Source organism: Lepisosteus platostomus, chromosome 11 (assembly GCF_059453375.1).
Source record: "Lepisosteus platostomus isolate fLepPlt1 chromosome 11, fLepPlt1.hap1, whole genome shotgun sequence".
Lineage (NCBI taxonomy): Eukaryota > Metazoa > Chordata > Actinopteri > Semionotiformes > Lepisosteidae > Lepisosteus > Lepisosteus platostomus.
The window spans coordinates 40,146,943-40,174,200 of NC_142621.1; the positions used below are offsets into that span (position 1 = coordinate 40,146,943).

The 27,258-nt window shown below is 37.0% G+C and overlaps 2 protein-coding genes across 2 annotated transcripts; both read right to left on the bottom strand.

The window, feature by feature from the left end:
• Positions 1-2,343: 2,343 nt before the first annotated feature.
• On the bottom strand, positions 2,344-13,197 carry cbx2 (chromobox homolog 2 (Drosophila Pc class)). Its single transcript, XM_088599656.1, has 5 exons — positions 13,060-13,197; positions 12,919-12,962; positions 10,093-10,158; positions 8,581-8,650; positions 2,344-8,243 (listed from the first exon to the last, which is right to left on the bottom strand). The coding sequence occupies exons 1-5, from the start codon at positions 13,129-13,131 to the stop codon at positions 6,807-6,809; spliced, it is 1,689 nt and encodes a 562-aa protein (XP_088455782.1). The 5' UTR covers positions 13,132-13,197; the 3' UTR covers positions 2,344-6,806.
• Positions 13,198-14,819: 1,622 nt separating this feature from the next.
• LOC148652661 (ectonucleotide pyrophosphatase/phosphodiesterase family member 7-like) lies at positions 14,820-25,552 on the bottom strand. The gene is made up of 6 exons (XM_088599657.1): positions 25,259-25,552; positions 24,589-24,734; positions 23,221-23,850; positions 20,082-20,313; positions 17,412-17,529; positions 14,820-15,995 (listed from the first exon to the last, which is right to left on the bottom strand). Exons 1-6 carry the CDS (start codon positions 25,503-25,505, stop codon positions 15,938-15,940), a joined length of 1,431 nt encoding a protein of 476 aa, XP_088455783.1. The 5' UTR covers positions 25,506-25,552; the 3' UTR covers positions 14,820-15,937.
• Between the last annotated feature and the right edge of the window lie 1,706 nt (positions 25,553-27,258).

Sequence of the window (27,258 nt, forward strand, 5' to 3'; positions counted from 1 at the left end):
CTGTACTGTCAAACACAAAAGTCCCGTTGTTGTTATAACTTGCAAAAAGTACACAGACTGATACAATAAAGTTCAGAATACAAATTCAGAAACTAGTTGTGAATAAGCATAACAATACCAGAAATAAGTTTTTTCATATAGCTTATGCTTTAATTGTATTAATTTTATTTTACATTTATCTTGACTATAAAGATGGAATTTGAAAGGGAAAATGTACTACAACTAATTATAATCTGTATTTATTCAGGATATAGAAAGAGCACAATGGCTGGTTGGGTTTCTGCCTGAGCTCTTAGTGGCTCAACTGAATCAATTATTAACTAAATTAATTTTAATTACATTTAAAAACATTTCTAAAGGTAATTTTGTGAAGAGCTTGGTTTCCCTACCTAACTGAAGTACTGTGGCTTTCCTGGGGCAGGACTGAGGATCAAAGTTATAGGTGATATCATACAATGGCTTTAAATGATCTCTGTGTGTTTTCCTATTTAGAATGCATGTGCTATGTGTTCAAGGCAAGAAATAACTGAGATTTTCTTAAACATATTTTTCATTATTTTTCATTTGTACCCCTTATACCCTCTCTCAAATTGTATTCTGTAACAGAATTAAGTTGTCATTATGTAAAAAATGGAAACTATGCAGTTAATAACTAGATTAATAATAACACCACTTGCGTTATAGAGCTTATAGAATCACGATGTCATTAGACAACCCATAAAACATATATATATGAAAGTCAGGAAATTGTGAAGAATATTGACTAAAATATCAAGAAAGGCAATTTACAAGTACAATTGTGATGAAATGTGTAATTACTCTGGAACAGGGCAATTGTAGCAGTTTGTTCAGACAATCCCTTTTTAAGATGTAATAAAGTGTAATATGGAATTTTAAACACTGACTTAACCTTGGCTTAGTGAACAATATAAGACCTGACCATAAGGATGAGATTATTGGAATACTAATTTTTCTACATGAACAGGGAGCCAGGGAGCTGCAGCAAGAGTGATAATGAGAAGGAGAGAGTCACATGCAGACATTCCCGATAGTGGGCAAGGTTAGGGGTTGACCTCACCGGTTTTCATGCAAAACTCCTATTACACAAGTGGGCCGCAAAGTCATGTAGCAGTTAATTTTGCTGTCTCACAATACTAGGATACTGGTTTTAATTCCAAGCGGAGCACCTTGTATGTGCAGGTTTCATGTTCCACTGATTTAAGGTTTTCCTCACAACTCCGAGACATGCTGCTGTTACTATACTTAATTTCCTGATCCACAATGTGCAGGAGTGATACCCCTCTCTCATTAATCCACCCTGTTTGCAGTAACTCTACTATAATGCAACCATAATTGGGATAAGGTTAAGATAAAGAACGTATATGCCTATGGGGTGATGAACTCCATTCTCTGTGTAGCTATTCATTGGAGCTCTTATATAATTGAACTCTTTATATAATACAACCAATCAATTTCCTTTTCTGTATCATGTAACTGCAGGTACCCACCTTTAAATTGTATATAATTAATTAAAATAAAACAAAGCATTCTGAATGCAAACAAAGCATGCAGAAGAAGACATGCAATGTTAAAGATGCATGTTGATAAAATTTCTGATCATTCTGTATATATATGTAAACCAAGTATTTTTTCCACTCGTCAAGAGTTTTCAAATAAAAAAAAATAATGGTGCTTAATTTGTCAGCTGTCATGTTCTCTCACTGGGGCAGTCATGATCTTTAAATAAGGTGTTGTTCCTTTAAGTTTTGTGAATCCAGCGGTATGTCATTGGTTTTGTGTCTGAACACGCACAGCACTGTGTACACGAAAGCAAAATCATGCACTAGTTTCACAGATCAGGTTAGCACTAATTTTGAGATTAGAGTAGCTGATGTAAAGTATAATCTGATGTACAGAAACTTGTTTCAGATTCTTGGGTAGGGGTGAGAAAAAGTAGATTTCAATTAATATATTCTAATAGTTTGAAAACTACTGGTATCATGTCTTCCATTCCCACTTTGTGGTCTAGTATTTTATTTGACTTAGGACAATTTTGCTGACCATACGAACAACACGTAAAATGTCATACTTCAGGCTGCAATATATTCATTTTTACTAAGTAGCTTGCATAAAACGTTATGGCTTGGGAAATGTATATGAACATTCTGATAAGTGATCATAATGAAACATGCATTTTAAGGTAATGGGGGGGTTATAAAATACGCATTGTCAAACTGATATCTGCAATTCAATGCGACGTCAGACTTAATACTAGAATACCTATTAATATGAGTAGATGTTACAACACAGCACACTTCAAATCACACAAAGAGAGAAACCCACTTATGAAAGTACTATTTATTAAGGTTAATAAAAATATTGAACAATAAAAAGACCTGAAGCACCTTGCTATTCTTTTTCAAATAAATAGTGTCTAGATACAGTCTTCACTCTAAACATAAACTTAATGGAGAAGAAGCACCTCTAGAAAAGGCAGGTACAAACGTGAACTGAAACATCTATCAGACCTGCAGATTTATAACTCCAGTCTCTTTGCAGGCTTAGGTGATTATGCATCCAGAACTCCTGCAGCTCATATAAGCAACGTTTCACAGTTTCTGTGGTTCAGGTTATACTGATGTTCTCGCTCTTTTGCCCTTCCTACATGTATGAGATAGCGGGTCGACCAGAATAACAACCTTTGCACCAAACCCACATTTGCAAAGATTTTGCTACAGTCCCAGTTTTATTTTACAATCCAAAACCCTAAACAAACATTCCTGCTTTCTACATCTTCCTTGGTTATTACAGTTTCACCAACTGCAAATTGAAGACCTGCTGCTGAGTTACAGATCTCCCGAGTCCCCTTGTGGTAAAGCAACAAGGAGCAAAGTGATCTGTATCTCCTAAACAATATTAACACCACCCCTTAGGATAGATGGTGAAGCAACTCTGCTTTGTGTTCAGTTTGTCAGAACTGTAATAATACTTTTCCAGTTTTATACATTTATCCATACATGGACTTTCAAGAAATGTAAAAGCTCATCAAACCTGGTAGTCAGCATATCTGTTGTACATATGTAAGGTTTGCTGACTCTGAAGCCTATTGTCACATCTGTATTTACAGCTAAGCAAAGACATCATCACTTTCCGAGTGCCTGCTGGCAAAAACTCGATTCTCTGACAAGAAATGGAGTGGCATCATTTCCTTACTCTGCTTTGCATTGAGGCTGTCGGATTAGTTTTCGACAGAATAAAGAAATTGTAGCTAGATGAGTTCAACACATTTCCTGCATCACTATTTCCCCACCCGTGAGCTGCAGAAAGACTAATATTCTATAGTCTGCTACTTATCATTAGCTGGTGCATCACTGTAAAACTGGTTACATTCTGTACACAGAACTCAAGATGATACACACTTGAATGTAGACTTATCCTAGTTACAATTTCAAGAGGTGTCAGCTGAATTGTGGTGCAGAGGCTGTTTTCTGTGTTCTTTTTTATGATTTTTCTGTTCAACCAATTACTTAATGTATGAAAGACAGCTAACTTTATCTACTTTTATAAACAGGGATTCAGTCACATCGTTCTCCTGAATGAATGGTTCTGGATTTTTGTATTCAATTCTATTGTTTTCCATTACTATCCCCCACCCCATATATACACTTTACAACTGCATTTAATACATGACTTTTTCTAAATGCTGTTTTCAGTAACACTGTCCTTCAGTGTGTAGCAGAGATGAAATACAAAATAGGGCCTGATTGACCGACTGCAGTTTCAATCCCCTTATCAAATTTGAGATAGTTTGCTTGCAATCGCTGAAGAATAGCAAGCTGTTCTAACAATGCTAAATTGTTCTCACAATTGCATTCACATTCAAAGTAATTTCTCTTTCATGCACAAATGTCTGTAAAGCTCCTCCATCTACATCACATTAATCCCAACTGTATGCTCCTTATAGCACGTAAAAAGACAAAAAAATCTATTTTAACAGCCTTATACCAATACTGATAGTTATAATCCTAATCTATTTGTAACCTTCTAAATTGTGATTTACTATAGGTGCTTTATATGACATGCATACACATTTTCTTCATAATCAAGGCACATGTCTACTATGCACCTCACTGATTACATCATGTCAATAGAGTAAAAGGCCATTGTGTCAACATAAAAAAATACAACACTGTACATTTTTTATTTCCCTGTTCGGCCTAGAAACAGGGTTTAGTATATATTACAGTACTAATGTTACACATTTGTGCATAAAATTTTGGTCATGAAGAATTATGAGGAGACAGTTAAGAAATCTCTCTTTTCTAATTCTGCTGTCATTTAAATGCTACATCTGTCCACTCCTTTAAGTTACCCAGCCATTGTTTCTGCACTCTTGTCTCAATTATTTAAAACTTAAAAGGTAAATCACATTTTGAGACAGATGCTTACAGAAAGTGTGTTTATGTGAGAGATTTCATGAACTGCTCAACATAATTTGCTTTACAAAAGCTTGCTAATACATTAAGTATGGAAAGGAAGTGCCAAAAAGCACTTAACAAAAGCTTGTCATGCAAAATGATAGTAACATTGAAGGTCCATTGAAATGTATACCTGTTTAGCATTTTGTTGCGTTTTAAGCTCAAATGGATTGTTCACATTTAAAAAATCCCACAGTCTGCCAAAGGTGTTCAGTTTCCCCCGACATTTCCCTTTTCCAAATATTCCACATATACTCCAATGTAGCAGATACACTGTATCCTTGTGTACAGTATGTATGTGAGAACAGAGTTCACACCATTTCAAACTTTGCAATAAAAAAGTCTCTAATGGCCTTTCACCACAGTTAGGAAAGGAAAAGACGTGCATCTTGTTTTGTATCAAGAGATTTTCTTTGTAGTCCCACTGTTCTTTAGAATGCCCATGTGACCTTTCCACTTTTGCAGGAATAGATGAGGAAAGTATCCAGCAAGACTGAGTTGTAAAGCACCTTGAAAAGGTAAAAAAACAAGCGATTGTAGTCAATGTCCTTCCTTGTCTTTAAATAAGAGTGTAGAGAATAGGTAACTAATACATTGCTTTGACAAATATTTCCAGCAATGCTGTTTCTCCAGGCTTATGCTAATATTTGTGAAACTCTTGAAGACAGAGGACATTTAAAACCAATCAAGTTTTTGGTAATCTTGTTTGTTGGTTTGGTTGTGTTTTAGACTTAACTACCAACATTTTGTTCATTGGTACAGCAGTCTGATCTAGAAAATGTTTTCAACACCACCATCACACGACAAGAACAAAACCACTGCTTCAAATACTCTGAGAAGTTTGTGCTCTTGTTCAGTTTAAATATTACCAGTTATAAGACAATACTGGTGGTCCCTGGGGTGTAAAAGGCAAGTTCTGGAATGAACAAATGCCCCAAAATCTGAGAAAAAACATCATCCAGGGCTGATGAGAAGCGTGATAGTCTCACAGAAATTTGAAATCAAACAGTTACCAGACATTTCATTCTATTCCAAGACTACTCCAAGAATAAACAGGTTCCTTATCTTGTCACATGTTTGAAAGAAGTATCACTTTGTCAGGATACATTGAAGAGCTTTTGTTTACTTACAGACCCAAGGAATAAAGCATAAAAAGTTCACGCAAACTGTGTAATAGTGACACAAAGGTATAGATGCATATATTTCAAGGTTCAGGTTTACAGAGGGTTTTGGAAGCAGACTGGAATTTGCATAAAATGATTTGTAGATGTTTGTTTCGTTTTCTAATTCATTCATGAATTTTAAGGATTTGGCAGATTTTAATCAGATATTCTGGGTCCAGGATTTCTGTAGTAACATTGGTCATCAGGATAAGGTGTTTTCAAGAAGAGCTGCAGGTGAATCCAGGCTTTCAAGGACTCCTACAAACACACACATTTCTAAATTGAAAACATAATCTGAAAAAAAATTTCTAAATGTAACCTATCAGATCAACACAAACCTTTAAGCCTGTGGTCAAACTGTCTTTCCAGCAGAAGGAACAAAAAATCGGGAGTCTGCAAAAGTTAGAAGCAACTGACTCTTCCAGAAAAATGCACTTTATAAACATTCTGTAGAACATTTGACTGTTTTACAAAGTTTTAAAAAATGTTTGCATGCAACCTACAAGCCATCGCAATGTATTTAGGTTGAATTATTAAGGTCTACTTCAGGTTAGTAGTGTTTTTTAATCAATTAATTTGAGTTTTAAAATTATTTGCAAACTTTTTGGGCTGGTGTAATTTCCTTTTGAATCATTACAAACAGCGGGAAGAGCATATATAAGCTTAAAAAGGGATTTTAGGAAAGAGCAGTATTAAAAGACATTTGGAAGAAAAATATCTAGAATAATTGGAAAAGGAACCTTAATTACTTCCGAAACATCTGAATACTTGAGATCACAACACAGAAAAATGTTTTAAGCATTTCTGGGAATTCTCAAAAATGTATCAAAGAAGGACTTTTGGGAACTACAGGTCTGCCTTGGAAAAATAATTTGATTCTTAATTTCCCTTTGTTCTCTATCAGTAAAAAGGATGAAGAGATGAATACTATAAACAAAAAGTGCAAAGCACAAGATGGAAAAGCTCACAAATAAAATTATTAATACTTAGATTTGTCACCACTACAGCAAACAGGCTAGGTGGGTCAAAAGGCCTCTTCTATTGTGACCTTATAGCTTATCTCCTCCCCTAAATTCATGTTCTGTTCTTGCTTAACATCCCCATGCCTAGGTAGGGTATTTCCAGTTTAATAAAGACAATGGTGAAGAGGTGCCAATCAGCATATTCAGTAATGCCGGATGTTAAAAAACCCAACACTGGTTGGGGACTCCTTGACTGTCACAGTGACCAAGTTAGCTGTGACATCAGTGACGAAGACATGCTCAATCAGGCTGCGTGTGGGCTTCCAGTCCTGGCTGGTCTGCACAGAAATAGACATGTTCTGCCTGTTACTGGAGAAGTGGGAATCCTGGTCTGAGTCGGAACTGGTCTCATCCTCCCCAGTGCTCATCTCGCTCAGGACCTTTGTAGGTTTGCCGCTGTCCTTCGAAGATGTCCTCTCTTGCCTTGGCTTGTTGCTTCCACCATCTGCTGACTGGTTATTCTGAGAAAAGCTCTTGTCCACTTTCCCAGTCCTTTTGTTCTGCTTTTCACCTTCAACTGGACCCTTGTTACTGTTTTCTTCAAGCTTTCCAGCATCTCCTCCAGGCTGGCTGTTTCTTGGTACAGGATGCTGGTTCCCTGTAGTTGGGACATTTTGTCCTGAGCTGTTTGTATGCCGAGCGGTACTACCCATAGTTTTTCTGATTGGACTTCCTGTGTTCTTCAGGCTTGATCCCTGAGTGGTGCCATTCCCTGAGGGGGTGCTGCTCTGCGCCGTCTTGTTCACACTCTGTAGGTTTAGTGCCTGCAGGCTTAGTGCCTGGTTGGTGCTGCCTTTCGAAGGGGAGGGTACAGCAGCTGGCTTGCTGCTCGAGAGCCGTGCCACGGGATTCTGCCCAGGCCCCTCTTGCTTCTTCTGCCCATTTGGAGATCCGAGAGGTGTCTGGGGGGCACCCTGATTGCTGCTGGATAGTTTTGAATTGTGTAAATTAAGTGCCGCAACTCCAGAGGACTTGGAGGCAGCACTTTTCGAGTCTAACCCTGCGCTACTACCTACGTCAGAAACAGACAGTTTGAAGTCTGAAGCATTCTTGTTTGTAGCCAGTCTGCCAAGGGAAGGGCTGGCTGTGGCCACAGGCCGGTTGGCTCCAGTTGTATTCAAAGAGCTTTTCACAGAGCTGCCTTGTGTGAAAGAGCCCCCGCCTTGAGAACTGCCAGAGATAAAGTCCCTTGTACCTCTGCTCAATCCTGTGTAAGTGAAGCTAGCTGGCTGAAGTGGCTTCTTGATGCCAACTTTTGGCTCGACAGGAGAGTCTTTAGCGGCTGTCTTTAAAGCCTTGCGGGGACTCTTGCTCTGTCTAAGTGCCTTCAGCTCTGGGGGGAGGGCTTTCCTTCCTCTTTTCTTCTTCACTGGCTCTGGCTTTGCAACAAGTATCTGAGCTTTCTTCTGTGGCACTGGGTGGAGTTCACGGCTCCGCGGACCCGGCTTTGTCTCGGGGTCATTGTCTTCATCAGAGGAGGACGTCGAAGAGGACGAAGAGGAAGAGGACGAAGACGAACTTGATGAAGATGATGACGAGGAAGAGCTGCTTGATTTTGCTACTACAGGAGCCGATGCTTCCTAAACCATACGAGACAGGCGAGGGGACACTCATTAGAAATCCTGGTAGGACACTCCATCCGATTAGAACGGACTCAGGAATTTGAACTTGTTTGAACACCTTTATTATTTCGTAATGGCCTAATACAGATATTACTTGTAAAATTAATCTTACCCCTAAACCTCAATTTCACTAATTTGCCTTTGAGGAATTGAGCAAATGAGCCAAGTTATTTTATCATTTTAAGTTCTCCATTTTAAGTCCTCCGCAGGATGTCTGTGGTTACATCCTATTCAAATCCACTAGATATTTAGGTTGTCGATACTGTCCCTAATGTCAGAAATAAATTATACTCACCATGTTTTTCCGTGGCCTTCCCCTGGGCCTTTTTCCTCTTTTGCGGAATAAAATTTCCTTTTCCTGTTCCCTGGTGATGAAGAAAAGACATTCACTATAAACAGGTACTCTTTTTAAAAGGAGCAACAGCTGTCAGTTTAGACTGAGCTCAAGAAGTACTGACAAAAGGTACTGGTTATGTTTGGCACAGGGGATAAATTATTGACATTAACAGTTTTTTTTTTTATTTAATCAAAATTCAAGCCTCAAAGCAGAACTAACTTTCTAATACGTGAACAAAAAACTTTAAACCCACACAGGGAATAGCAAATGCAACCCTCAGGAAACTAATTCTTTAGTTAAATACCCAAGCTGCTTTTGTGTGTATGATTAGGTTTCCTGTGTGCAATGGAAAAAAAAAAATTAGAGTAGGAAAAATATACCCCTCTATGTTTCATATTGTGGGTAGTTCAGCCACTACTTTCATAGTTTTCTAAAGCTCTTTTCCTGTATCACCGCCTTCACCTTTTCCACTTGAAATCACATCTAGTCTTGCACAGTTTGTTTCACTACTGTGCAACTTTAGTTTTTTCACAAACAGGTAACTTGTGGAGATCTATGTGTTTAAGCCATATTACATAGGCCCTAACATAACGTGACCAGCGATAATCAGCATTGAGTGACCAATTCTGTGTATCAGAATTAAGACTCTGTGTCATAATGTTGTGAAATATCTCGCAATTAAATTAAAAACTAACTACCTGCAGTGCTCTTCAGAGTAATTGGTAAATAACCATGAACAGAGAACCAGATTATACAATCATAAATCGTTGCCAATTGTAATCTGTTTTATGTTTTTTTTCTCTTCCTGTTCACTAACATTGTCCATGTTACATGTAAAACAAGATATTTACTTACACCTGCAGTATCTAAACAAAGCTTTTACATAGCAAAGTCAATTCCACTATTTGATTTCAGGCATTGTTTTGAAACTTATGTCATCGTTTGTTCTACAGCAGATGCAGTGGAAGAAAAAAAGTTTCATAACCTAAACATTACACGTTAAAGTAACTCCAAGTATGAGGACGCAACAGCATATATGTACAATGGTACAGAACACACTGTTGCATTTAAACAATCGTTGAAGGGTGGTGAAAATAACAATTACTCAAAATCTTGTGTTGCATTGCATACGCTGCCAATTCATACCATTGCCAGGTCAGTCCCATGGCACTCCCTGTAAATCATATAGTGAAAGTCAAAGCAGTCTGAACTTTCTGCCAGGGAGAAATTGTTCTCGGTATTTAAATTGTGGAGAAATCTGGACCTGGTATTTAAACTACCTGGTTATTCGCAGAAGAGAAAAAAAAATCCAAAATGATATATTAAACCATTAACGATGAATTGGATGCTACTCCATCTTTATTGTCTTTCACTACAGGGCACAGCTTTCCTGTACATTTGTTCATACACAAGATGTTTAATAGCTCTATGGCACAGACCCCTTGCTTTGAAGCTCCAGCAGTTACTCACCTCTTATGAAATGCAGCCAGCAGTCTTGGATCAAGGATGTTCTCCTCAGGCTCCCAGCTATTGTGTCTGAAATAAATTTAAAAAAAAAACTTCCAGTCATGAAATCCAGTGACACTGAAAAATAATAATATATGTCTGGTAAAGAAGTGCTCCAAAAAATTGTAATTTAATGTATTTGTGTGTGTGTGTGTGTGTGTGTGTTTGTGTGTGTGTGTGTGGACGGGGGGTCTTGGGTCATTTGGTTGTAACTTTAAATTGTAAATGCCATGTCCTTTGCCAAACCGCTTCATACCATACGCGGGAAGCTGGAGCCTACCCAGTAAGCAACGAGCGCAAGGCAGGGACGGGGCGCCAGTCGATCACAGGGCAAGTGCAAGCCAATCATACATGAGGACAATTTGGAGTCCACGGTAAAGGCCGGGGGGGGGGGGGGGGATTTGGGCCGGACACCCGGATAACTTCCTACTCTTATCGAGAAATGCCCGGGGGTCTTTAATGACCACTAAGAGTCAGGACCTCGGTTTAACGTCTCATCCGAAAGACGGAAATTGTAAATGTCAGCGCTTTAAATTAAATATTTGAATACTCTGACTGCCAAAGAATTGGAATTCTTTGATACATTCCTGACTGAGCTTTGTTAGTTGCCCAGTTTTAGTAACAAGTTTAGCTCTTAACTCTGATTTGTGCAATGTCTTTAGTGCTATTTTACAGTGTAATCCCAGATTAATGAGTGTCTATGCATTACAATTCTTACTTTGAAAATTTAAAATGAAATTCTAACGTCATCGCCAACAAGATTTTTTTAGTATTCAAAGAGCTATAAAAGGCTAGATTTACAACATCACATCAAAGGGAAACTCTGAACCAAGAGAAGGTGGTGAGTTTTAAGTCTATAAAACCCACACACTTTCATTTTGACTTGGCTTCACTGCAGTTAATATAAACGAATAGTCTTCACTGCACTTGCTATGTAAATGAGCAAAGGAAAACTATAGCTGTAATGTAATTACAGAACTGTGATACAGAGCAAGACATTTCTGTATGAACAGTCTACCAACCATTATACAAAAAAATAATGATCAGCTTAAACTGAGACATTAAAAATCATTTGTTTTTTATTAAGAATATTGTTTTTAATGTCTTAAAGTATTACCAATGAAATACTGCTTTACGGTCACTTTATATTTTACCTAAATTAAGTTATTTTTTTTACACATAAAACATGTTATCTAAAACATGTTACACATAATACAGATGTCTAGACATTTTACGTCTAGATTACATATGTTAGTTAATTAGAATGTATTTTGGTTCTAAGTGTTCTGTTAGGATGAACTTTAAATTATATTTGAATAATAAAGTCTAAATATAAAGAGAAAGGGCAGGTGTATATTCACTGCTTAAACTTCATGATGTCAGTCGCTTCTCATAACTCTCATTATTTATTTGAACATAAATCTAAACTAATATTAAAGTGTTTACATGAGAAAGCAAGAACGAAGTAACACAACAGGGATTCAACAGGAACAAACAGACCCACTGGATTGAACGTCAGATTAAAGAGGAAACTTTAGACAAGAGGGAAGCAGAGCTTCAAAGTGACTAGCATTTCACAAACGCACAAAAAAACTCCCATTCACATTAAAGTTAAATTGTTGGTTAATCCTTACGAAATGTGATACTTTATATCAAAGGTGGCATGCAACCGAATTAAAATGTGAACAAATGATGTCATGGAAAAACACATAAGATGAACATTAAAACTGATCTGATCACATTGATCACTCTCAGATCCAGTAACACGGTATTACTGCAGAGGAAACGGAACACGTAAGAAAGAGGAAGGCTACACCTCGAAGTGAATAGAGGGGCCAGACGGGCAAGGTCCCATCGATGGAGGATTAGCAGCAACAATGTGAGAGAATAGATGAGGGGGACAGGGCAGTGAAATGGGAACATGCACAAGTAAAGAAAGCCCAGAGATATTTGGTAGGGCAGCTGCGTCTGCAATATTGGACAGTGTTCCTTAAGTACAACATTTTTAATTTGCTTTCTCTAAAATATCAACTCGTTCCCCCGCCCCCCCAAAGAGTGTATATATTTTTCTCCCATTATAACATTGTTAATAAGGTGCACGACATTTAGATCGAGAGGGTCAAAATATACAAATCCGATTAAAAAAAACATTTAAATCTGAATTGTTCATGCTGGGGCATGTGCAAGAGCTCAGGCATAGGTATTGTATATACGTATTGCCATCAATAACGGTTTTTATTCAAATCAACTCTGCGTTTTCCCTCCAGAAATAAATTCAGTTTATCACACGAGATGTAATAAAAAATAGCGAATTTTAGATAAAGAAAAGCTAAATATACAGACAGCACTATTTTAACTTATACATTATTGACAAAACAACAACCAAGACAGTCCAATTCGATCAATAACATGCCTCAAAACGCATTTCAAAAAGACGTTAAAAGGATAAACATAATATAGGACAAATACGGCGCAATCGAAGTAGAATTGTTGATTTAACTGGAGGTACTTATTTGGTTAGAAAAAGCTCAAATGCCGACCAGTTGTGTTCGTGTTTTGTTGAATGAACGGTTACTTTTTTACGGTTCTAGCTTAAACTTGTGCTCACAGCTTTAATGAAAATCTAACTACAGAAACACATCGTGAGATCTTTTTTGTCTTGCAATGTTTTTCTACTGCTCATCTAGACAAAGTCTTTTACAACGAGAAGCAACTTAGAGCTCTGGAGGAGCAACAAGCGACACGTTGTTGTTGTTTTCATTGTTCGAGCCTCTAGCAGCGAGCACTTACTTAGATGACCACCCCCTCCACTTCACCAGATACTCCAACTTTCCCTGCAAAAATAAAGAGTGAAAATGTCAGCGGATCGCCGCAATCCTTCGTCGAGCCAGTATTTTCGAATCTGAAGTATCGTCTTCGCCGAATTCTAACCTTTCTGAGCCTTTTGTTAAGGATGCATTCAGCATCAAAAACCTGTTCTCCCACGGCGCTCAACTCCTCCATGGCTACTGCAGTACTATACCTCTTTCATTAAACGAGAAGAAAAAAAGAGGGCGGAAAGAAAACAAGCATGAAGATTGTCCCTTTGCCCGCACCGTACCGTTTTCCTTGTAGAAAACGTTTTGAGTTAGACGTCACTTTTTGTTTGTTTTTCTTGTAGTTTTTTCTGTACCTGAAATCTTTAATTCGGCCAATCGAATTTGAGAGATTTTGATTTTTGGAGAGGACGGATTATGTTTTTGGCCTTTGCCTTTACGCACTTGTATAGACATGCATGTTGTTTTAGGTCAGCCTCATAATTAAATTGGGTTCAAAGTGTAGGGCTGTTTGCAGTTTGAAATCCTTTTAATTGCAACCAAGAGCAGAACCACAAAGAATATGCCTATCTTGGGTTATTCGCTGCTGCCGATAATTATACGGCTTTACTTAAAACGGAATTAAAAGGACGTAGCAACACAGCGTTTTAAACACATTTTTAATGTAATATACAGATTATGGGACTTTACATTTATTTTAAAAACGTGTGTAAAATAAATAACTTGGTTGAACGTTTAGCATGTTTAGTGACTTGAAACAAAACTATTCGGAAAAATGCGCGAGGTTTTATTGTAATTATTATGTATAAGCCTACTACTGGAACTACTGAGAACAGTTTTGCATGTGTTTTGTAACTTACAATTAACAACTTATTTTAAGATCGATTGGTAAACAACAGAAACTTTTCCTGCGTTCAAAAGTTAAGCTAAAACAAATGTTGACCGATAGTTCCTATAATAATTGTTAAAATACGTTGAGCCTTGATTGATTTTAGTGCCACTCACTGGGTGAAAATGGGATCACTTGTTCTTTATGTTAAGACAATAAGAAAGGATAACAAACGAGAAGTAATCTCGCTAGGTTGATAGTAAGTAGCTAGTTGACCCGACGATCTCATCAAGCCAACCAGGATATCGGCTTTAACAACATGGCTGGGTAGCTCGTCCCATACTCCACATGATTTCCACTTGTGTGCTCTGCTTTGTGTTTCCCTGTTCGTGATGTTTATCGGAGATGCATAGTAACTTTCTTCTTTCCTGCATTCAGCAAAATTGTAGTGTTATATAACGTTAAAATAGAAAGCAATATCTTTTTATTGTATGTGAAATGCTGTTTCTGTTAAGTTGATACTGTATATTATCAAGTAAATGGGAGTTTTGAATAGAACCAATTTTATAGCGGATAGATAAAAGACCATCTAAAATATTCACGTGTAAAAACTAAATAGGTATGTAATATTACACATGTACATGACACCTACAGTATAATGCATTTATAATATATAGTAAAATGAGCACACAAAATCAACAGTGTTATTCAGCCGCATACTTCACAAATACAGTTCTTCTATACATCCTGTAGTTACTGTATCTGTTATGTCCTGTTTACTGTGATCTAAAGTATCCATTAACATGTTAGAAATTTTCAATGGCTCACAAGACCATTTAATGTGAAATTTGTCATTCCTTCTCATGTTTAATGACACTTTTTCAGTACTGTGCGGATACTTTTATCATCACTTATTGCATTTATTAATTCCTTTCCACTAGAAACTACTTAATGAACTTTTCTCATGACAAGCTGTAGTGCTTCTTTACAGATTATTACTCCTTCATGGGTTTTGGCACCATGGTAATGAAGACTAATTCACACACTTTATAGCAAAATTAAAATATTTTATTTATTTTACTGCTGTTGGAATATTATGTGAAAAATAGCAGTTTAATGTCATTTGTTTGCCTTGCCACTTTTTAGAATATTCCTGAGATTCGTTTTAAAATTAATTTAATATTGTCCCTTTATGAAAGGTAAACCTATTTAAAAGCTTTCAGTTTTTTACAGTTTTGTATGAAGAAAATAGAAAAAAGAGATACTTTCTTTAAATCTGTAGTAAACATTTCTTCTGTTTGCAAAATCCTGAGAATTTGTTTTTGAAATGGCAGTCAAGATTAGTACAAATTCAAGAGAATTATGTCTGTGATGGTATGATTCAGCAAATACTGTAAATTCAGGTTTGTGGCGCCTTTCATTGTGTATGAAAGTTGGTGGAGTTTTTAAAATGTGTTTCTTCATTTATTGTTTTGTTCATTTTTCATGAGTGATCCGTTGTCCGTGTAAAAGGGTTTTCTGTTCATTAAATTTCCTGTTCATGATACTCAATGAATCTGAAGTTAAGCCAGCTTTGCAAGAAAAAAACATTAAATAATTCAATAAAAATAAAGTGACGCACATCCAAATATCCGTCACAACACTTCTTTGTACTGTTTAAGAATAATATGCTTGTTTTGTGATGCTTTCCATGGTCTGCAATTTCGTTATCAAAAGCCAACATGAATATTACCTCTCAATGTTTTTAGAAAGGCCTCCAGTTTGCAAGGTAATGCTATTATTAGGCATTGTATGGAATTTTTTTTTGCTGAATTAGTTAAAGCTATTATTCAATAGGACTGAATCACAATTCATTGGCTTGATAAGATGTGATCCCTTATCTACATAAGGTTTTCTATATGATGATGCAAAATGTCAACTGTGTCCAAGGCATAAATTACTTATGTTCTTAAATAACACAAAGCTTCTTAGATGAAGAAGATAACAAGAGCATATACAGTAAAACCTGGCATAGCTAACTTATGAACTCATAAAGTACATAGGAGGCAACATTTGTTCTTGGTGTCCTGTTGTGAAATGGAGGTCTCACTGAAGTTTGCTAGCATGTTCATCAGTAGTTTTCACAAGGTCAGATGTGGTGCTCTTCATATTCTAAACAGCACTATCAAAATCTTGATTGTTTTGTCTTGTGGCATTTTTCATCTAGACCATTCTCCTTGAATCTGTAAAAAAAAAAACAGGATTCAAAGAATGTGGTACAGTATACAGCTGCACTGACTTCAGTGTCCATTGTCTTTGTCCGTAAACACATTGTCCCCACAGTTTTACTTACAGTACGTGTGAAGCAATTCAATTATTTCTTTGCGCCATATAATAGGCCATCTAACTTGCTTGTATTAATATAGTGTATTTCTCGGGAAACCTGGCAAATTCTAATGTGATAAGTTTTGTCATTGAATATTTTGAATGTTCTTGAAAAATACCTGTATGTGTACTGAAAGTGCTCATGTGATGCTTTGCTGATTGTGTTACTATGAATGAGTCATATTATCAAATACAAAGAAGAAGTCGCAACTTCTTATTATTGCATTTTCATGTTCGTGACACAGCCATCTCAGGCCAATACTCCTCAGTTAAGAGAAATTTAATTGAATTTATGGGCACTTTTAGGTACTGTGGCTCTAGGACATGTCCAAGTATGGGTTTAGAGGGTAGGTATTTGTTTTTTTAATTTTTCAGAGTTTGTTTGTTCCAGTAAAAAGACAAGGAGTGAATTAGGAAGGTAAGGGTAAAAGATTTAATGAATCTTGTAATAAGCTAGGAAATGCCCCCCCGCCACCACCAATGTTATCGTTCTTATATGGTGTATGGTGTCCAGAGACGTTTTCACAAAAGACAAAATGAAAGAAGTGCAAAAAATATTTTTTTGCTGTCTGCGGTAGAAGTCCTGCAACAAATACTGGTCTTGCTTTGAACCTGCTATCTAGCGAGACAAACCTGCACACAGACTATCCTTCTCTGCACGACAGTTGTGTGAAATTTGTTAGAACAAACTAGCTGCTGTCATAAGTGAACCTGCAGACTTTCTCACCGCATTAGTGGAACAAAGGTAGCCTGTGTTTGAAAGTATTTTTGACCACCACAGTATTCATCTTCCACAAAACACCTAAACTCACATTAAGCCACGGAAAGCTACTGGTCCCAAAGAGAAACTACATTTTCTTTATAAATCTTTGTCACAGCTGAAACTCATTTACAAGAACTGATTGGCTTTCTTGTGCGTATGCCAAGACACCTTTTAGTCTGTTTATCCCATTATCTATGTGGGTTCCCATTAATGTACTTTTTGCATTCTTGAGACCTATGATAGTGATTTGATTTTTTAAATGATGGATTCTGGGTACCCCATCACTTCTCCTGTTCAGATGAGATTCTTATGTTTCTTCATCAAGCCAAGGTTTATGCTGCACCATGCTTTCTGTATTCACAATAAACGATATTCTGTCTGTTAGAACCAACACAAGTTTTGTTTTAACACACTAAATGGTTAGGAAAAGAGCTGTGGTGGTTTTTTGTTTTCTGACAAGGCAAAGAGAGAACTTAGCAGAACAAAAGCTGCAGAAAGTCGCTGTTTGTACCTGTGTTGGCTCTTTCTCCGTTTGTGTACAGTGTGGACAGTGATGATGACAAACACCACCACCAGGAACCCTGCTGCTGCAGTCAAACCAATGAATACCTGGGTCAGGACACCAAAGCCTTCAAGACACATAAGAGAGGAGAACAATAGAAAGACCTGTTAGCAGCAGTAAATATCAAAACAAAAATTTGGGTGACAGTAGCACCACTGTTTAAAATCACTACTGTTTTGGGTTATTAGTACAGTATGACTTTACTCCGCATTCAAATTTGCTTCTGCTGCAGTAGATTAGTTCATCGGATAAATGCCTCTGCTCAATAATTGTTTTGAGGCATTTCCTAGATCAACGTAACAGCCAGCCTAATGTGATTCATGAAGTGCTCTGTTTACAGACCAGTGTGCTCATTTAGCAATCCTAAATCTTTAAGGGTTTCTGGTTATTTATTAATTTATCTGAATGGGTTAGACAATGTTGGCACAGTCAACAGTACCTATAAAAATGTATTTGTGGATACATCTGTGTGTAGGCGCTGTGGTGGGGATGAAGTAACTCTTATTTATTGTCCTCATTGTCAATCTTCAACAGATGTCCTCTAGACCATTAGATACATTACTGTGCCCATTTATGACACACGTTTTACAGCATTATTCTTTGGGATTGCAGATGCCTTTCACAACATTGGTTAAAGCATAAAAACACTCATCAAGCTGTAAAAAGATAAGATATAGATGACTTAGCAATGATTAGTTATCTGATTGAAAGACACATGGGTTGCCTTGTCTCATCTTACAGTATAATTGCCACTTAATTCAGATTTATCTTGGGTTGTTCAAACATTTCCCTCTGTCCTCCAGACAATTTATATACAGTAATTCTTTCTTGATGAGGTAAATGAACAAGATTTATTTAGTGAGAGACTTTGAGTAAAAGTGCATTAATAGCATTATATTTTCTAATGCATTTAAAATACATATTTTGCCTTTTAGGAGAATATAGAGATTCTAAAGAGATTTATTATAATTGCTATTTATTTGGGTTCCCATTAATTTGTGAGTTTACATGAACTGGTAATATTATGCTGTGAGAGGTGCTAGCTGTGCCTAAAAGGGTACCTGCTGACAGTTAAATGTGTAGCCTTTTACATAAAGGTGGTATCTTAGACACCTTTTTTTACCTTAAACTGAGTATTTACCCTATTATTTGGGGGGCATTTATTCAAGTGCTCAGTTCAGAAAGCCTGAAGTTGGAACAATTCACAAACTTCTTCCCAGCACATCCATAAAGCTAGGTGGCTAGATTTTGTACCACTAAATACAGATTTAAGGCTATTTGCTTAAAACAATATGGGGCAAATGTCCAAAAGAAGATTAGCCTGGAACTGTTTCTGCATAACAAAGGGAAAATATTGAATGGTCAGGGTGGAACAAGGCAAAATGTTTATGATGTTCGCATCTCTGAAAAGTGAATTGCTAGTTCTTGAGGTTAAGAAATTCTTAAGGAATTTATAAATTGATGAATTCTTGTTGCAACATGTTAATTATATATATTACTCTTTATTGGATTGTTAACTTTATACCTAAAAATACTAAGATTATTCAGTTTTATATGTAAGTCTAAAGTAAATTGTCTGGGTTAATTGGCCTTTGTCTTATCTTTTCTCAGACTTCTGAAACTGTGTGAAGTGGTTGAGCTGACAGCCATCTGAGAGATTGCGGTCTTATCAGATGGGCAGAAACAAATACTGCAACGTGTTTGTGGGCTGCAGATCAGGATTAATTTCCTACAGATTGACTTGGTTTCTCTTCTGTTGTTGTTATGTGTAATTTAGAAAGGAAAGTTCTAAACTGTCATCTTAAGTAACTCGAAGTTGTATTACTTAAAATGTGTGTGGAAAAACAATAATAATAATAATAATAATGTTTCTTTATTAGCCCTATACAATTTCTTGCATTAGGAATGCGTCTTTTCGCATACCCCAGCTTTTTCTCCAGGGAGACACAGACAGAGACAGGGAGAGAAGCTTGGGGTCAGAGCGCAGGGTCTGCCATTGTACGGCGCCCCTGGAGCAGTTGGGGTTAAGGGCCTTGCTCAGGGGCCCAACGGAGTAGGATTCCTCTGCCGGCCACGGGATTTGAACCGGCAACCTTCCGGTCACAGGCGCAGATCCTTAGCCACAGAGCCACCGCTCCGCCCCATCTGTGCTATTAAAGGAAGAATACAAAGTAGCTTTTACTGTAACTGATGTGTAATAATAGTAGATGCGCATTCTTCTTCCCAAATTACTCCCCCTTTGATTAATAGAATTACATTTATATCCAGGTAATTTCTAAAAAAGTTGTTATTGGTTTCAACCTACTAATTTTTAATCTGTTACTATGTTCTTCTAAAGCTTTGTTCTTAAATGTAAAAAGGATTTTTAATGTTAATAATAATATTATTATCTCAATACCAGCTAAGGAACTGGGTGCAAATTGGGTTTCCTTGCCCCGTTTCATTTAAAAAACAGCTGATGTTGATCGGGGCTTTAATTGTATATTTTACATTTTGAAATACTAGAACAGGCAGACTCTGTGGACCAAGGTTTTGAAACTTGTCGCTGACACAGATGAATGAAGTAATACGACGATACAGTGGGCAGTAGTGTACAGTAATTACAGTTTTGCTGTTTACCTTCATTTGTTTTTGTTTCCAGTATGTTCCGGGTTACCTCCAGTGACCCATCATTGGGTTCGGGCTGAATGCGCAGCAAGTGACACATCAGTGCGTACACATGTACAGTTTCAAAGGGCTCCACCTCTAGGTTCTTCTTAAAGTCTGGCCCTACTGCCCGAAAAATTGTCTTCATGTCCATGGCGTCATTGTCAAAGCCATGTTCCCCGTTGTTGAACTGTACTGGAATCAACTTAGGAAACAACAATAAAAATACGTTACTTTAGAGATCACTTTTACATTCGTTGCTCACCGTAGTCAGTGGCACTCGCTTAATTGAATTGATCAGTCTGTATGTTTCTTGCCAAATAAATCAAACGTGAATATGTAAGATGGTATTTGGAATCTATTCTTATTATAAAACTTAAAAAATATATTTTAAAGGCTGGTTATTTGCTTCAAGAGCATGCAGTGTGAAGGCGCGCTTATTCAAGGTAAAAATGCACAAGAAAAAGCAGGAGCCGATTTTTTCTCATTTTTGTAAGAGATCGAGCTATTTCTGTAAATGGACCCTTCGTTTTGAGATTTTTAGTTTACTTTTATTACTTTTTATTTTAATTAAACCGATTAGAAATTATAGTTTCCCCAATACAATATCACTTTGCACATGCTTTTTGTGTAATGATCTGATAGGAGTACACGTTCATATCATGACCAGCAGAGGGCGATACTGTCTCACTAAAAATTTAATCCTTCTGAGTTTACAACAGCGGCATTTTAAACATTTAACGTTTATTTCAATTAGTAGAAGAATTAATTTCATTTTAAATTAGTTGAATACTATATATGAGCTGTTAATAGAACAGATTAGACACATCTTAATTTAATGCTTGATTTGAAAAAACAGTTCAGATTTCATAATGATGAAAATATGGATTATTGAGATATTTTTCTTTGTTGTCCTTCCCGCTGAACAATTAGCTTAATTTTATCAGCTATTACTACAATAGAGATTAAATATATCCCCACTATCGAATACTGTAGTATGGCTCTGTTAAATATTGTTACACAGAAGTCAGTGAGGGAAACATAAACATTAACTGTCATACATTACAAACTATATTTAAAAGCATGGTTAAAAAGAAAACTTTGAGTAACAGCTTACTTCAGCAAACAGCTTGATGTTGAGGTCTATATTTTATATTCTTGTCCCTTGAGTGTTTCTGATTGTAAGTTAAACTGGAAAATAGGTTTAGTGTAGTTTATGTTTAAACAAATCAATTGAAAAATGATACAGAAACCAGATGCACTCTCAATGAGATTCCCTTTAATTGTATTTTTTTTCTGGTATATTTGCCAAAACCGTCCTTGTATTGTAATTTGCTTTAAAAACAAACTATGTTTTTTGCCATTATTAAGAATAAAGTACTTTCCTTCAGCTGAATCATGCTCTATAGTTGAAAAACAAATGAGTAAATTGTCCATGCAAAACTTGAAAACAGATTGCTTAGTCTTGAACATCTTAAAATCAGTTATAAGCAGTCATTATATGTTTTATTATAAGAACATTTTGTCCATATACCCGATTTTCTAGTTATTAATTAATCCAAGGATCTCACCCAGCCATTTCATGAAGGAAACCAGGCTATTATCTTCAGTAACATGGCTGTGTAGCTTGTTCCATACTCACACAGCCATTTGTGCACGGACGTCCTGTTCTCATTTTAAACACGTGTCCTCTGGTTCATGTTTCACTCTTCATTCTGTCCAAGTCCACTGGGTTAATTTTATCAATGCCTTTGATGATTTTGAATTAGGATTTTCACAGATTCCCTCATAGTTATCTCTGTTTAAGACTAAGCTGATTCAGCTTCTTCAGTCTATGAGTATAGGATATTCTCTTAAATCCCAGAATATATCTGGTGGCTAATATATTTTCTGGACTGATGGCAGACCAGAAAGATATTTTCTATAACATGGTAACTTAAATTGTACATAATATTCTGAATAAGACTCTGTTAGTACATTGGACAGTATATCCCTTGATTTAAAATCTACCATTTTAACTTATTTGCCTTTTTATTGCCTTCTCACATTGTTTAGAGGATATAAATGATGTGAACATATTATCTCCAGCTTTTTCATAAGCAGCCTCTTTAAACACTGCACTTCCTATTTTGAATTTGTAGTAATATTTCTGCTACCTACAGATAATACTCTGCATTTCTTGAATGTTATCAAGATCTTTTGAATTTTTATTTCCTGCTTCAATAGCATCTGCTATTCCTCTTATTTTGGTGTGGCCACTAAACCTGTCTAGTTTACCAGCTATACCTGAATCTAGATCATTGACATAAATTAGGAAGAAAAGTGGTTTTGGTACAGACTGTGCTACCACCCAATATGAGCTTTCAGCCCAGATCTATAATTTTTATTTTTAATTTAACCTTTTCTCAGTCCACATGCTTACCAGTTGTATATATAAAAAACTAGCACCTGATTGTACTTCTGTCCTAAGGGAATCTTTTTTAATGTAGAGTACATCAGTACTAGGGATGGCAATAGTTACCCTTCAATCCAATCTTATCAACATATAGTTTTCTTTTTCTAAATATGTAATTTTTTCCTCAAAGACGCAAGCAGCCAAGATGATTATGCTTTCTACCAGACATTAACGCTTATATAACAGTGATAGGAAAAAAGTCATATACAGTATGGTTTTTCAAAACAACAGGGACTCCCTTATTTTTAATACTTCATACTAGTCATTTCAAGAAAACCCCAGAATAGTGTTTGCATGAATGTATGGTGATTTCCTCGCTATATCCCAGCAGGGACTGAGTTGATAAAATGCAGTTGCTTGTTACGGGATTAATAGTCTGTTTTCACTTGCCACTGGGAGTGAGATGAAAACAAAATCACTCCCTTTAGTTTCCAGGAGCCCCAGAGAGATATGAAAATTTTCCATTATCAGTCTCAGACTGTAAACTCATAATGCAAACAAAGAAAAATCTCTGCCCTCCTGTTGGAATTATAAAGAGGTTAGTAAAGGCAAGCAATGCATGGATGTGGGTGCTAATCTGAGAACTTCATGTTTGCACTATAATTGTACAAGTTGTTGCCAGTGTGAAGAAGGTAGAAGAATTTTTAGCATACTCACCCCATTTATGACATATCCTGGATCTGCATATAGAAACAGGGGCAGAATGCGGGAGTTTTTTGAGTAGTGCAGTCGACTGGGCATTTCCTCCTTCTTATACACATGCAGTTTTGGGTGTGCGTTCTTCAGGGCATTATAGACCTTTTCGAGCAGGCCTTCCTTGGGGAGCAGAAGGCTGGCAGGGCCGTAATCCACAATGTGGAACTGGAGGTCCTTGAAGGAAAATCCTGGGATCTTGGAGAGGGTGATCTCTTGGACTACTGGTGCTCTGTGGACAGTGCTCATTCCGTGGTCGGCAGTGATGATGATGTTAAGGTTGTCCGTGAGGCTGTGCTGGTCAACAACGCTGCGTATGTACCCCACAGTACGGTCGACCTGCTTTACCATGTTCCTTCTCTGGGGGGAGTCAGGTCCGTATTTGTGTCCGGTGCTATCGGGCTCTCCGAAATACAGTGCCACGAAGTCCAGGTGCTGCACCGTGAACCAGTCCATTACCTTGTCCACGTTCTCCCGCCATTGAGTCTCATTGGAATAGTCATAGAAACGTGGCTCCACCTCACTCAGATGGGCCTTCTCACCCTGGTAGGTGGCAGCAGTTCCAGGGAAATGGAGCGAACCTGCCTTCAGACCCTGGGTGGAGGACATCATGCACATCGCCAGAGTGAGACACAGAGAGAGGACATGGCAATGCTATTTTTCAGGATGCTTTGGAAGAAACATGTTTTCTCTCATGCATGCAAGGACCATTTGTCAGAACCCATTTTTCAGAAGTTCTGCTCATGTCAGGACTGTTGTTTTGTAATTGCTACCAGTGTGCTATTCATTCAACTACTAAATTCTATTAGAAAAACTGATAGTTGAACATTTAAGCAATGCTGATATACGTCATTAAATCATAGTCCAGTAGATAACTTTTAACTCGCAACTCGTCGTCATCATAGAGTAGGTATCAATGATTCATCGGCAATATTCTAACACTGATATAGAAAGTGTAACCTCTAAACTATAAATCCATGACAGGGCACTTCACCCTGTTTTTCAAGCTAGCCTGTCGTGAACACTTAACTAAATCAAGATAGCTGAGGTAGGGTCCATTTTAACTTGGCTTGCTCTTCATAACAAGCACTCTTGTTAACAGAACAGAACAGTTTGTAAAATTACTCTTGTTTGTCTAAAATATCTTGTTTTCTTTTTTCCCAAAGCTACCATATCCTGAAATCACCTAAATTATTCAAATTAGGAAAGAGATCTTTGTACCCTTTCAATACGCTATTACTTTAGTTCAAAACTAGACTAGATTGCATTATCTGAAGCTTAGTTTACAGGATTTTTTGTGACATTTTTAGCAATACTGTACACATTCTTTACCTGTCTTTGTGCTGTGATCCAGATAGGTACACTGCCATTGTCCCACCATTCATTAACAAACTGAGTCATGTAGTATGGCTTTTTCTCTCCAGTGGTTGTGTTAAACCACATGTTGTGAATCACACCATGGTTCTCCACATACTTCCCTGAAAAAAGTAAAATTGTACTAAATTTTACAGCTTAGGAGATATGGCAATGGCTATTTGCTGTAGGGCAGTTGTTAAAAGAGGAATATTAGTTCATGACTGCAACAATAAGCAACCATCTATCTATCCATCCATCCATTTTATAATCACTTTATCCAAATGAGGGTCGCAGCCAATCTTGGCAAGCAACAGGTGCATGGTGGGATAAACTCTGGACAGGATGCCAGTCCAGTCTGTTGAGCATCAGATAAACACAAACTCAGACACACACTTTCTCACCAGGGCCAACTTTCTCAGAAGCCAGTTAACTTACCAGTATATTTGACTGCAAACATGACTGCAGGATAAAACCAGAGCACTTGGAGGAACGCAAACACAGAGAAACATAAAAACTCCATGCAGCTAACACCAATGCTAACCACCACCATGCCACCCCCACTACAATAAGCATTTCTCAACAAAGAAGAGTTCCCCTGGGGAATTTAGGTGATAAAGGAAAACGGTTTAATAAGCAAAGAGGTCACCTGTAATCAAAGTGAAGTGTGAAGGGCTGGTGATGGAGATGAACGGTGGTGTGGCATATGTGGCTTTGATCCCATCCTGTGCCATGGCGTCCAAATTTGGCGTGTCCACATCCTGGTCATAATCCCATCGGAAGCCATCGAAAGAGATGAGCAGCAGCTTGTTTCGACAACAGGGAGCAGTGCTGCTCAGTGGAGCTCTGAGGGCCAGAGACACCAGCAGGAAGCACACAGACAGCATTGACACCATGATCAGCACACTGCCAGCTGCACACACTGCTTCTTCCTTGCAGCCCTCTGAGCGCACTGCTCCTATGCACATGGCTTATGATGAGCAAAGTTTTCCTGCTTATCTAATCACAAAGTTTATCTCCTTTGCCAGATTGCAATTGTTCAGCAGATTTTTTTTTTGCTTCATTGGCTCGTTTAAGTGATTGTTTTTTCTTATTTCAATTATTGTTCTCTAAACAATTGCTTTTTGACTAAATGATTATTCTTTGATTTTCTGCCATATAAAGATGGTGACAAGAACAAAATCAAAATCAAAATGATACTGCATGAAAGTAGCATGCTGATGCGTTTAACACAGTTATACTAAATAATATTTTAATATTTTAATGTCTTCTGAAAATATTCTCTCATGCCAAACACATATTAGTCCACTTCTGCTGGTAGTCTTTTGTTTTGATAGTTCTGTCCAAACCCTGTCTAGGAATATGTTTTATTCTTTATAACAGTATTGCGGTGTTATGAAAAATTAGAAAATATGGTGTACATGTGAGAATTTAAAACAAAAAGCACTCCTAATACGTGAAACACTGCAAACAGTTTCTTAGGCTTCCCTGCATGTTTCAAACTACCATGTTTGGAGCTATTTGGTAAAATACTTTCTGTGCCTTTTAAGAAAAGGGTTTTTGAATTCACTGAACAGGCTACCGATGTGGTCGACTCTATTATATGTCTAAAATGTAATGGAAAATCTGTCCTAGTATATGTCTTTAGAACAAAGTTACGAGGTAGACCAGTTATCCTAAGAATTTTTTCCACTCCCTGGAAGCCTAAAATAATGAAAAAATGAACTCTTTAGATAAACTAGTAGCGAAAACAACTGCAATTATTGTTGAGGTTTAAAACAATTAAACGAAAAAGCTGTATGAAACAAATGCCTAGAACCTGAAAGCTTCAAGTGTATGAACAAAGTTCTGGCTATCCAACTTTGAAGCAATTCCTTGTGTTCAGCTGAAATGATGAATTTAAACAGATAAACAGCGGACATTTGAAGTTTGGTGAGTCAATGAATGTTTCTGCTGCTGTCTGAAATTTTTTTTAAAAAGAATTGATCTTCCTGTTCTCAGCAGCGCAAAATATGAAGTGAGCTGAGAGCAGGTTCACTAGTCAGGTCACAGGGATAACTATAGTCACAGAATTCTGTCGCACATTTCTTGCAGGATACGGTATAAGAGTAGTTGTTCCATTTAAGAATTTCCCTATTTTTGTAATCCATCCCTCTGTCTTGGTGATGTTGACAAAACAAGTTGAGAGTGAATTATCTTTGAATTTTCACTCGAATGTACATCTGTATTTTATAGTTTCAAATAAATTTGTTTAATTGACCTTGGATGAGTGCATCACTTTTCCAATAAGAAAGCAATTGACTGTAGATGATTTATTTAAAATGTGAAAGATTTCAACCATATTTGTGTGTGCATTTGTAACTGGTAGAAATCATGAAAAACAGATGTGCTCATCCAGAGTTAATGTGGGTATTTTTCAAAATCCCAAAAGACTGTAACTGCAAGGTTATTGGTGGTTGGAAATTCGCTCTCATCTTTGTTGTCTTAAATTAAAACCCATCATCATAAAGTATTTTAATGGGGAGATTATGAAATAAAAATATTCAGTAAAAGTTCTGAAGGAAACGGCTGTAACTGCATCTTGCATGGTTTCCTGTTGGTGGGGGTAACCACCTAATGCATCTCACTGCCTGCTTTGTCTATGTTTTA